Source organism: Oppia nitens, unplaced genomic scaffold, assembly GCF_028296485.1.
Source record: "Oppia nitens isolate AA-2021 unplaced genomic scaffold, nextdenovo-longstitch-racon4-pilon3 scaffold1_pilon_pilon_pilon, whole genome shotgun sequence".
Classification (NCBI taxonomy): Eukaryota; Metazoa; Arthropoda; class Arachnida; order Sarcoptiformes; family Oppiidae; genus Oppia; species Oppia nitens.
In genome coordinates this window covers 11,962,088-11,974,855 of record NW_026533199.1, presented here as the reverse complement: position 1 = coordinate 11,974,855, position 12,768 = coordinate 11,962,088, and the positions used below count along the sequence as shown (strand labels likewise).

Sequence of the window (12,768 nt, the reverse complement as noted above, 5' to 3'; positions counted from 1 at the left end):
TTTAAAAATAATAAATTTATTTATTGATATTATATTTAATTATTTTTCTATGTAATTGAGTAGTTTTAATCTACAAAATATTTTTAATAAAATTAAGTTTGAAAATATTTTATAATTAAGTTTGTAAATATCTATTTTAAAAAAAAAAACATTAATTAAAAATAATTATTATTTAAATAAATAAATAATTTATTTTTTACTTATGTATTCAATGTTTGCACCATATTTCTATATTTACAATATATTATTTCTATTTAATAGTAAGTTTATAATTATTAATAATAATTGTTTATTTTACATTAGTTTATCAAATAATGAATAATATATTATACAGTGATGAACTGTATATTATTAGCAATTTAAAATAATAATTTTGTTTGAAAAAAATATAAACATATCAAATAGTTATTACATGTAATATGTTTTTAAAAAATTATTATTACTTTTATTTATGATAAATATATTTTCAGTTTTCTCAACACAAAACATCTACAAATAGGACAGTTGTCTAATGGTTGGCAACATTGCCAACAACAACACGTATGACCGCACGGTATGATTGCCACCGACACGTCATTTGAGAGACAAATTTTGCACAACAATCGCTGATTATTATTATTATTATCAGTATCTGTATTATTAGTTGATAATTGATCATGATACTTTTGTTTAATACGTTTATATAGTATCAATAATTTATCAAATTGTTTTTTCAATTGACCATGTTCATTATATAGTAATTGATATTTTTGTTGTAAACTGTTCATGCTACTTTCTAGTTTACTATTATCACTGGTTAATTGGCCAATAGTTTCCATTAAATTTTCAATTTCATTGACATCTAAAAAAAATTTTTTCAAAAAAAAATTTTTATTATTAAACAAAAAATAATTTGTCTATTTGACCTAAAACTTTTAAATTGAAAAAATATATATAGATAATTTTTTATTTTAATTATACTTAACAGTTTATTAATAAATATGTTTATACATTGATTATTTAATAATTAATTTGCTATTAGTTTTTTTATCTTAAATTAATTTTTTTAATTAAATAAATAAATGTTATTTGCAAAGTTGTTTTTTCTATTAACTAATTTAATTTTTAAAATATTTTTTTTAAATATATTAATTACTAAAATATTTTTTTTAATATATTATTTATCAAAATATTTTTTAAAAAAATATTAATTATCAAAATATTTTTTTTAAAAATATATATATTATTAAAAAAAATTTTTACAAAATATATTAATTATTAAAACTTTTTTTATACTTACGTTTTTGATGATCAAAAACATCAAGTTTGCTTAGTTGAATAGCGCACTCTAAATCAGCTTCAAATATATCATTATTATTCAAATTAATTTGATCATGTACATTTACTAGTAATTTTTTTATCACTATTGCCACCAACAATTGCTGCAGCATAACTTTTTGGTTTTGTACCTAGATAAAAAACATACAAATAAAATTTAGATTATTATTATAATTATTATAAATTATATAATTATATAATACAAACCTGTTGATATTTTAGGCAAATTATTAATATTATTATTTATATTTTTATCAAATTTATTACAATTTTTATTCAAAATATAATTATTTTTACTACTACTCATTATTGATTTATTATGTTATAATATAAAAATTAAATACTTGTTTGCAATTAAATACTTGTTAGTTATATTGTATATTATAATAATTTAAATGCAATTAATTTTCAACAATTTTTTTTTGGTAATACTATATGTATATGAAATACTGTATTTAATCTTAATTATTAACACAAATATTTATAGTAATACATCAATTATATCAAATCAAATATTACAATCAATAACAGGATAATTAAATCATTTATTATGAATCATAATTTTTAATAAATACAAAAAATAATATAAAAAATATCTTATATATTATATCAATATTATTATTAGTAACATTGAAAAATGATTATATATTCAGTACATATACACTATTTGTATGATTATAGATATTAAAACTAAATTAATTAGTTTACAATGTTTATTTTTTAAAAATAATTTTTTAGAAACAAAAATAAAATTACTATATATAATAATTAATCTAAATTAATAATTAAAAATATATAATATTTTTATGAATTATATATAGTATTTTTAAATAAATAACTAAAAGTCAAATATCTATGAATTATAAAGACGAAACTGTAATTTATTTTATACATTTAAATTAATTATCAATATTTAATTATAGATATAAATTTATAACGATATCTATACTAAATACATTATTTTTAAAAATTATTAACAATATTTAATAATAATTTCTTATTTTTAAAAAATTTATATTTAATTAATTAATAAATATATATATATATATATATAATGCTGCGATAAAAATAGTAAATTTTGGATAAAAAAATATATTTAAAAATTTAAAAATATTTATTATACATTGTAATATATTCAGTACATATACACTATTATATGATTATAGACATTAAAACAAAATTAATTAGTTTACAATGTTTATTTTTTAAAAATAATTTTTAGAAACAAATTACTATATATAATAATTAATCTAAATTAATAATTTAATAAATGATCAAATTTTATATTAAGTCAAATATCTATGAAATTATAAATAAAAAACTGTAATTTATTTTATAGATTGAAATTAATTATTAATATTTTAATTATAGACATAAATATATAGAGAACATAATAAACATAACTATAATATATAAATTGTTTTTCTTAATTATTAATAGTATTTAATAATAATTTCTTATTTAAAAAAATTTAAATTCAATTAAATGATTGATATTATTATTATTATTTAATATTTTTGTTGTAAATTGTTTATTGAATTTTCTAGTTTACTATTATCATTATTTAATTGGCCAATAGTTTCCATTAAATTGTCAATTTCATTGAGATCTAATTTTTTTAAAGTTTTATTATTAAACAAAAAAAAACAAGTTTTATATTTGATCTAAAACTTTTAAATTAGAAAGTATATATTTGTATTTTTATTTTATTTTAATTATACTAAAACAGTTTATTAATAAATATGTTGATATTGATTATTTAATAATTAATTTGCTATTACTTTTTTAGTTTAAATTACTTTTTTTTATTAAATAAATAAATTTTATTTGCAAATTATAAAGACAAAACTGTAATTTATTTTATATATTTAAATTAGTTATTAATATTTTAAGTATAGACATAAATAAATAGAGAACATAATAAACTAACTATAATATATAAATTGTTTTTTTTAATTTTTAACAGTATTTAAAAATAATTTCTTATTTTTAAAAAATTTATATTCAATTAATTAATCAAAAATATATATGTATAAAATATTGCTAAAAAATCATATTCAAAAACAACAAAAAATAAAGGATAAAAATAGTAAATTTTGGATTTTTAAAAAAATATATTACATTTAAAAATATTAATTTTTAAAAATAAAAAAATATTATTAATTTAGCTATTATTGTAAAATAATATTTTTTTTAAAAATAATACTACTCTTATCGTATTTATTTCAAGTGGCCATTATTAGGGAACTGGGCTAATATGTGAGGCCTTTCCTCAGCAGGTGATTGTTTTATTATTGTTATAATTACTTAAATTTAGTCTTAATTTGTTTATTTGTTTTTTTATAAAGATTATAATAATATCATATAAACAATAAAAAATGTCAAGTTAGCTAAAATAATAATAGTAATAATGATAACTTATCAAATGTATGATAATATTGATATTATATAATATTGAAGTATTAATAAATTATATATTTTTTAAAAAAATACTAATCATTATAAAATAAATAAAATACTTAACTTCTAATAAAAAAAATATTTGTTACATATTTATTTTAAGCATTATCTTATCAACAACAAAAAAATATTTAAAATTTTATTTTTGAAAGTATTATATAATATTTCAAGTGTTGATATATTTTTTGTGGAAAACTTCTAATATTAAGTGTATATAAATAAATAAATAAAAATAAATTATTGTTTTGTTTTTAACTTATATAATATAAAGTTGAATATTATTATAATTATTTTTTCTACTATATTATACTAAAGAAAATGTTTTTCATAAAAAACAATTATTATTATTTCAATTTATTACTTATTGTTTCAACATTTACTACACCAATAACCGGCAACTCTACCGATGTTAACCAACCGTTTGACGGCCGGTTTCATATGGAACCTATATTACCGTACAATACATGGGGTACATTCAGGGGACTATACTATTTTGGGCTACGAACTACCCAACCCGACTCACCCGCAATAGGTCTAATGTGGTTCAAAAATACGGCCACCGATGTCGGCCATCTACAAATCAGACACCTGTGTCAGGACGTGGGCGGACTGGTTTACGGTTGGAAACGACATAATTTCCAGGATTTTGGTCTACAAACTATCCGTGACGGTAACTATCACCTGAATACGAGTTTTGTCAAACATACCAGTGCTGGTACCGATTGGTCGACACTGGTATCGGTCGATAGTACTGATAAAATAGATGATAACAACAGTGCTGGTGGTGAAAGTATGTCAGTTATAATGTATATATCGTTGACGAGGGACAGGGATGACATCCGGATAACTGGGTTTAATACTAGTTCACTAACTATTCGAGGTTACAATGAATTTATTGGTAACTTTACATTGGAAATCAGTGCCGATAGTAATAATAAACAATCGCTACTATACGTTGGACAGTTGGCTTGTAATGCAACCATTATTGAAACTACTGGAGCTTTGAAACAAAATTTAATCAAAATGAAAATCAATGGCACAGATATCTATGGATTGAAACAGGGATCGACACCACCAACACCTACTCGCGCACGACTTATTGCATATCAAGTAGTATTCAAAGGGTCGGTCAATGTTAGGTCAAATTTTTCCAGTAAAACAAAATCACAAGAAATTATGGATAATAGCAAACAGTTAACTACTGGTGACTACAACTCCTATGAAACTGATTTACAAAATCGTATCAAACAATTTGATAGAGAGTTTGATGAGAAGTTTCCGTTGAAGGGAAAGGGATTTACCGACAATCAGATTGATTTCGCCAAATCGGTAATCAGCGAAATGTTAGGCAGTATTGGCTATTTCAATGGTAATCTGTCGGTTGACTCGCCGGGTATGCCATCGCCGAAAACCTACGGTCCACTACAGATACTGTCGGCAGTGCCGTCGCGTCCAGTATTTCCCCGACCGTTCCTATGGGACGAAGGATTTCATAATCTGGTCATTCAATGGTGGAACAGTTCGCTGACCACCACTATCATGAAATCGTGGTTCAATTTGATGAATATTGACGGTTGGATACCCCGTGAGATAACTATCGGTGCGGAAAGTCTGGATCGGTTTCACGGGTTGAATACCCAACGGGATGTCAATGCAAATCCGCCGGCATTCCTGTTGACCATCGATACGCTGATGAGGCGACAGGCCGTCGATAATGGCTACTTGAAGGACATATATCCCCGGTTGCAGTCGTGGTTTCATTGGTATAATACGTCGCAATCGGGTAGCAAACCGGGTACCTATCGATGGCGCGGTAGATGGCAAAATGATCGGGAACTGAATCCGTCAACATTGACATCGGGTCTGGACGACTATCCCAGGGCTACACATCCGACCAACGATGAGTATCATTTGGATTTGCGCTGTTGGATGTGGTTGGCGGCCGATGTAATGACTCGTATAGCCAACGCCGTTGGCGATACATCAATGAAAGCCCAATACAAGGCTACGGCCGATATGTTGGCCGACAATCGGCTACTGGAGTCATTGCATTGGTCCGATGTGGACAAAGCCTACTGTGATTATGGCTATCATTCGACAAATGTATCGCTAGAGAAACAGCCGTCTGGACAGTACGTCCGTAAAGTGTGGACACCACCCAAATATCAGCATACATGCGATCAGTTAGGTTATGTCAATCTGTTTCCGTTGATGTTTGGCCTAATCGAGGCCAACAATACACGTTTGGGACATGTATTTGAAGTCATTGGCAATCGATCGCTGATGGGATCACCCTATGGACTGTCGTCACTGTCGAAGACAAGCTTCTACTATATGAAACAAAACAACATTCCGTACGGCGTTCCCTACTGGAGAGGACCCATTTGGATCAATATAAACTATTTGGTATTGAGGGCACTGAACCGGTACTCGGGTATTGATGGTCCCTACAAGCAAAGGGCCGGACAGTTGTATAGAGAGCTAAGACAGCAAATTATTGACAATATGTTCGGACAGTACGAGAAAAGTGGTTTTGTTTGGGAACAGTATAACGATCGGTCGGGTTTGGGTCAACGGTCCCATCCGTTTGTTGGCTGGTCTGGTGTTGTACTACTTATTATGACTGAGTCTTATTGAGATATATATATATATATATAAAGAGTTATTATAAAAAAATTAAAAAAAACTTTAAAATTAAAAATTAAATAAACATTAATATATATTAGTTAACAATAATATAACATAATATCAATATACAGTATATATCATATATTTATTATTTCTTAAATATAATATTAATAAAAATCATTATTATTAGTATTACTTGTAAAATATCATTTTTTAATATCTTAAAATAATTATAAATAGTTTTTTTAGTTAATAAAAATTATATTTTTAAAAAATAAAGTTAAATAAAATAACACAAATAAAATGATTATAATACAAATATTAAATTTATAAACAATATAAATATATATACAGTATACTATATATATTGTTACAATGTGTGACACTAAAAATAATTCATATAAAAAATGTAATTTTAGTACAGTACTATTTAAACTTAATAATTTTTAAAATAAACTGTAACATAAACTTATAAATAATTATTAATATATTAATATAAATAAAGATTTTTGTATTATAGAGAAAGGGAGAACCGATTTTTAACAAAATATAATAAATTGTAAAAACGTTATTAATTATTATTTTTATATAATTAAACAACAAAATTATTTTTTTTAAGATAAATAAAATCTTTCAGTATTTCGGATAGTTTGTCGACAAATATGACATATAGCTAATTGTCTAACACATTGATCGCAAACTGTATGACCACAAGGTTTTAGTATTATTCCTATATTGTTGTCAAAACATATTTGACATTTTGATTGATCGGAATTTAAATTATTATTATTATTATTATTACTAGTATTAGTATTATAAGTATTATGTTTTTCAGGATCATATGGTTTACACGATAAACCATTGCTAAGGGCGGCCAAAATCAGCGCACTGTTAGCCTCCGGGCTTATGGTAGTCACAAACAGTGCCAATGCTTTCCGATTGGATTTCGCAACATTTGAATTGACTGTTAAAATCGTTGAACTATCCATCCTATTAACTGGCCATTGGTTAACCCGTCGGCGAAAATCACTAGTCAATCGGGCATTATCTGTGGTTACAGTAATGCCCAGTATTTCCGGATTATATATAACACATTGACGTTGATATAGTTGTTGTTGATGTTGTTGTTGGCTAATAACCGACTGTCCAACTGATGTATGGCTAGTAGTTGTGTTGACGCCGCCGCCGGAAGCAGATGTTTGCCCACTTGTAGTACTACTACTACTACTACTTGGCCTAAGATATACAGTTCCCTCCTCTTCGGCTAATAGTCTAGCAATTTCCCGGTCATTGATTTCTTGTTGGTGTTGCTGTTGTTGGCCGGGTATTGCACGGGTAGTCAAACAACTGTCGCAAACAACTTCTATTCTAACATAATTGGTTTGAATTGATTCGCCAGTATTACTATACGATAGACATTCCCGGCAGTAATCTTGTCTACATATTTGACAATTAATTGGTCGACGAAATAATAGTTGAAACGGTTGTCCACATCCACGACAACTACCTGTCCCGTTAGGTAAATGATATATATATATATAATAGTCAATAAATTTTTTTATTAAACAATAGATTTAATACAATAAATAATTAAACAATTAGTATATAATTACCTGAACTGTTGGAATTAGACATTTTTTTGTGTATATTTAAATAAAATAATTTTTAACTATTTTTTATTAATATAAATACAATTACAATTAGTTTGATTTTTGTTGTTGTATTTTACTCACTAAGTAATTAAAACGTAATGAATGTCTAAATGTTTTTTTTAATCATAATATTAATCATTTATATGAATCATAAAAATTATATTATTTTTTATAATATATTATTTAATATATTTTATATTTAAAGTTTAGACAAATTAATTAAAACTAAAAATTTCCTGATTAAAGTGAAATATAAATAATTATTTTATTGCCATTTTATCAGTAAAACTAATAAATTTTATTATAATAAAAATTGTAATATACTGTATATACTGTATATATATATATAATATTATATATATAAACATATATAATATTTACATTATAAAACATATTGTAGTCAATTAATTAAGTGAAATAGCTTATGTAGCTACAGGTATGTTAGACACACACACATATTTAATATTTTATAAATATAATTTTTATTATTGTTTGTATAATACAATTTATTACAAATAGATTACATTAAATATTTATTTATATTTATTACATGTAAATCAATTAAATATTATATTTATGTTTATATGATCTAAAATTTGTTATTTAACTTTAAATTTTAATTTTGTCTATGTTTTTCCGTTATCTATATATTATTTGAAAACTATAAAATAAATATGGGTTTATTTATAATTTATTATTATTATTAAAAAAATACTCTTTAATTAAATATTTTTTTAAATTAGCAACAAAAAATATTAACTGAAAAAAATAAAATATATCAAAATATAATGAAAAATATTATTAAAAACATTTTATTTACTATTATTGTTTTATCTATAGTATATCATGTAACAATATTAGCTGACCCGGTTCAATATAATTATGATCCAGTTGCTTTAAAAGTAAATTAGTTATAATTTCTAATTAAAAAATAAATTTAATAGATTTTATTTTTCAAAACAACAAAAAATTACTTTAAATTACTTGTATAACAAAAAATAATTTGTTTATTTATTAAATCATAGGAACGCATAACTGAATATCCGATTCATCCGCTAATATTGGCCCGAAACTCACCGCTCAATATGACTGGCCAACCAATCAGCGATGCGGAGTTAGGCTCGGTGTTTGAGGCGGCCAAATGGGCGCCGTCGGCCTACAATGTCCAGCCGTGGCGTTTTGTTTACGCCAAACGCAATACCAGTCGATTTGATGACTTACTCCGACTACTGGTGCCCGCCAATAGCGTATGGTGCAGACAGGCCAGCGTACTGGTCATTGTATTTGCGGCCAACTATTACCAGTACAAGGGTCGAACTCAGGTCCAGAAACTCAATGTGTTTGAATCGGGTATGGCATGTATGTCGATGTTGTTGGAAGCCTCGGGTCGCGGACTGCTGGCTCATCCGATGTCCGGTTTCGATGTCGACAAAACCTACCGGCTATTGAATGTGACCCGAAAATCGCATACAGTATTGGCATTTGTAGCCATTGGCCGACGTGCCGATACCGAGCACCGACCGTACGAATTGATTAGCCAACGACACCGGCAAAACGTGTTTGTCTTTAGGGATAGGTTTGTCAATACAGATCCTACCGATGCTGATGTTAAACAAAGTTAAAGTTAAATAAATAAAATTGTAACAATAATTGCTATTACTGTGGCAAATATATTTCGAGACAAATTGTAATATGAAAACTTAATAGATTTTTCTGCATTCGGTTTAATAATTAAAAATTATTTTTTTATGGTATTAAATAGTAGAGATATTCATTATTATTGTTAATTTTTAAAAATATTTTATAGTATACTAATTAAAGTTTTATAATGCTACAAAATTAGTAACCTCTATTTTTAGAATTGTATAATTTATAAAATCTAAGAAAAACTATTAATCCTGATAAAATAATAAAAGTATTTTTATTTTATTAGATTTCTGACAATTAAAGAATTATTTATGAAAAATTACAAAAAAATACAATTTATACTTATTTCTAAAAAACGAAAATAAATTTTAAAATGTTTTTGTTATTTATTAAAATTGGATTATTCTAATAAATTTTTAAAAATGATTAAATATTATATTATGTTGCCTGCTTTTAAGAAAATAATAAAATAATTTTTTATTATTGACGAAAATACCAAACATTATTAAAAATTAAAATTGTGCTATTTTGGAAGACAAATTTAGACCTAATTTTAGATAAAATTATTTATTAAAAATTGTAAGCATTTGATAAACTTACTGATTTTTACTAAAAAATAAACATCAAATATTACTCTTTAAAATTAATATTTTTTTGTTTAAATTTATTTTTATTTTAAACATAAAAATATCAAAAAAGATTACTGTTTTAAAATGTCATCTATCAAATATTTTTGTAAATAATTCCGAAAACTTTTTAGACAAAGATATTAAACTACTATTATTTTGATAAGTGATAATCATAGAAAATATGTACATTAAAACAAAAATATAAAACATTCTAATATTCGAATTATTTTAGAAAAACTTAGTACAAAGATTCTGTCTCGAAATTTATTAGCCACAGTAATACTATAATAATATTTTTTTAAATATTTTTATAATAACAAAATTCAATGAAAAAAAATAAATAAATGATTATGTAAAGTGTAATACTGTATAATAATGATATACAATATTTTTTTACATAATGATTTATTTATTTTTTTTCATTGAATTTTGTTATTTTAAAAATATTTTTAAAAAATATTATTATAGTAGCAATTATTGTTACAATTTTTTGTTTATTTCAACAATTTAAATAATACTATGTAACGGTATTATTATTATTTTATTGTACTATATAGTTATATAAAATTAAATATTAAATAAAATTACTTCACATATATTTTTTTGTAATTTAATTGAATACTTATACTGTAATAATAATAATAATAAGATAATATTATTATTTTTTATTAAATTTAAACGTTTAGAAGTTAGTGTAAAATTTATAATGTTATACTCAATAGCTACTGTATGTAATTTTAACAATAATTGTAGCAATAATTTTTTTTATGTTTTTTAATTTTTGTTTGATAGCTAATATTTATATATAGATAATTTTAAAACAATAATATAAATAGAAATAAATTTATAATTAATTTTTTTAAATAAATTGGAGACCTCAGGTCGCGGACAGTTAGCTTATCCGATGTCGACAAAAATCTATGCGCTGTTGATTGTGACCCGAAAATCACATTTGTGGCCATCGGCAGCCGTGTCCAACCCGAAAGCACCGACAGTACGGACACCGATTAGCCAACGACACCGGCAAAAGTTTAGGTTTGTCTTTAGGTATATGTTTGTATAGAATCTATACTATAGATCCTACCGGTGCTGATGTCTACTAACTATATATAATAATAATATAGACATATAAATTTTATATAAAATTATTTATTTATTTATTTAATTTTGTTATTTAAAATATATATTATTTTTTATTAGTAGGATTTTTTTGTTATAATTTTATTTTTTTTTAAAACAAATTAATAAAGATATATTTAAGTAATTAATTATTTTTGTAAAATTACCACCTGTTAGATGAAAGTATATTAATTAACTTAAAGTTATAATGCTTATAGTATTTTAAATTAGTCTAATTAATTTAATAATATTTATTTATTAATAAAAAAAATAACTAAATAGTTTGATTATAATTACATTAAAGTAATTATTTAAAATTAATAAACTTTTTCATAAAATTAATTATATATTTAAATAAAATGGAAACTAAATTATTTATCAATAGCATTTTCATTACTATTATTTTATCGATATGTAATTTTTATGTATCAATATCAGCTTACCTGGATCAATATACATATGATCAAGTGGTTTTAAATGTAACATATTTTTTTAAAAAAAATTAATTAATAATTAAATATAATTCAAATTCAAGATATTTTTTGTTGTTGTTGAAAATGAAATATAAATAATTTGATTAAACTATAAATACTTGAATAATAAAACAAACAAACAAAAAATAAAAAACTAATAAAATTTTAAAACTAATATAATATTATTATTTGAAAAATCATAGGAACGCATACCTGAATACCCGATTCATCCGCTAATACTGACCCGAACTTCACCGCGCAATATGACTGGCCAACCGATCAGCGATGCGGAGTTAGGTTCGGTGTTTGAAGCGGCCAAATGGGCGCCGTCGGCCTACAATGTCCAGCCGTGGCGTTTTGTTTATGCTAAACGCAATTCAAGCCGATTTGATGAGTTTCTTAGACTACAAGATCAACGTAATAATCAATGGGCGGGAAAATCTAGTGCACTGGTCATTGTATTTGCGGCCAACTATTACCAGTACAAGGGTCGGATACAGGCCCAGATACTCAATGCGTTTGAAACAGGTATGGCATGTATGGCAATGTTGTTGGAAGCATCCGGTAGGGGGCTGGTAGCTCATCCGATACACAATTACAATCAGACAAAAACCAGAGAGTTGTTGAATGTTACCGAAAAATCTCATCAACTGTTGACGTTTGTGGCCATTGGCCGACGGGCCGATCCAGTGAACCGACCGTACGAACCGATTAGCAAACGACATCAGGTAAAGGAGTTTGTCTTTAGGGATACGTTTGTCAATACGGACCCTACCGGTGCTGATGACTGCTAATTATAAGATATATGTTTTTTCATATTATAAAACATTAATTATTTATTTA

The 12,768-nt window shown here is 24.6% G+C and overlaps 4 protein-coding genes across 4 annotated transcripts; 3 read left to right on the top strand and 1 right to left on the bottom strand.

Annotated features, from left to right (window-relative positions):
• Positions 1-4,150: 4,150 nt before the first annotated feature.
• LOC128951910 (mannosyl-oligosaccharide glucosidase-like) lies at positions 4,151-6,414 on the top strand. The gene has a single exon (XM_054297211.1). The coding sequence runs from the start codon at positions 4,216-4,218 to the stop codon at positions 6,412-6,414; it is 2,199 nt and encodes a 732-aa protein (XP_054153186.1). The 5' UTR covers positions 4,151-4,215.
• Positions 6,415-7,019: 605 nt separating this feature from the next.
• Positions 7,020-8,119, bottom strand: LOC128951518 (uncharacterized). The gene is made up of 3 exons (XM_054296766.1): positions 8,019-8,119; positions 7,265-7,912; positions 7,020-7,135 (listed from the first exon to the last, which is right to left on the bottom strand). The coding sequence occupies exons 1-3, from the start codon at positions 8,038-8,040 to the stop codon at positions 7,020-7,022; spliced, it is 786 nt and encodes a 261-aa protein (XP_054152741.1). The 5' UTR covers positions 8,041-8,119.
• A 790-nt stretch (positions 8,120-8,909) lies between these two features.
• LOC128951931 (putative NADH dehydrogenase/NAD(P)H nitroreductase Pnuc_0932) lies at positions 8,910-9,783 on the top strand. The gene is made up of 2 exons (XM_054297238.1): positions 8,910-8,959; positions 9,083-9,783. Exon 2 carries the CDS (start codon positions 9,143-9,145, stop codon positions 9,677-9,679), a length of 537 nt encoding a protein of 178 aa, XP_054153213.1. The 5' UTR covers positions 8,910-8,959; positions 9,083-9,142; the 3' UTR covers positions 9,680-9,783.
• A 2,062-nt stretch (positions 9,784-11,845) lies between these two features.
• LOC128951932 (uncharacterized) lies at positions 11,846-12,722 on the top strand. The gene is made up of 2 exons (XM_054297239.1): positions 11,846-11,931; positions 12,129-12,722. The coding sequence occupies exon 2, from the start codon at positions 12,189-12,191 to the stop codon at positions 12,717-12,719; it is 531 nt and encodes a 176-aa protein (XP_054153214.1). The 5' UTR covers positions 11,846-11,931; positions 12,129-12,188; the 3' UTR covers positions 12,720-12,722.
• Positions 12,723-12,768: the final 46 nt, after the last annotated feature.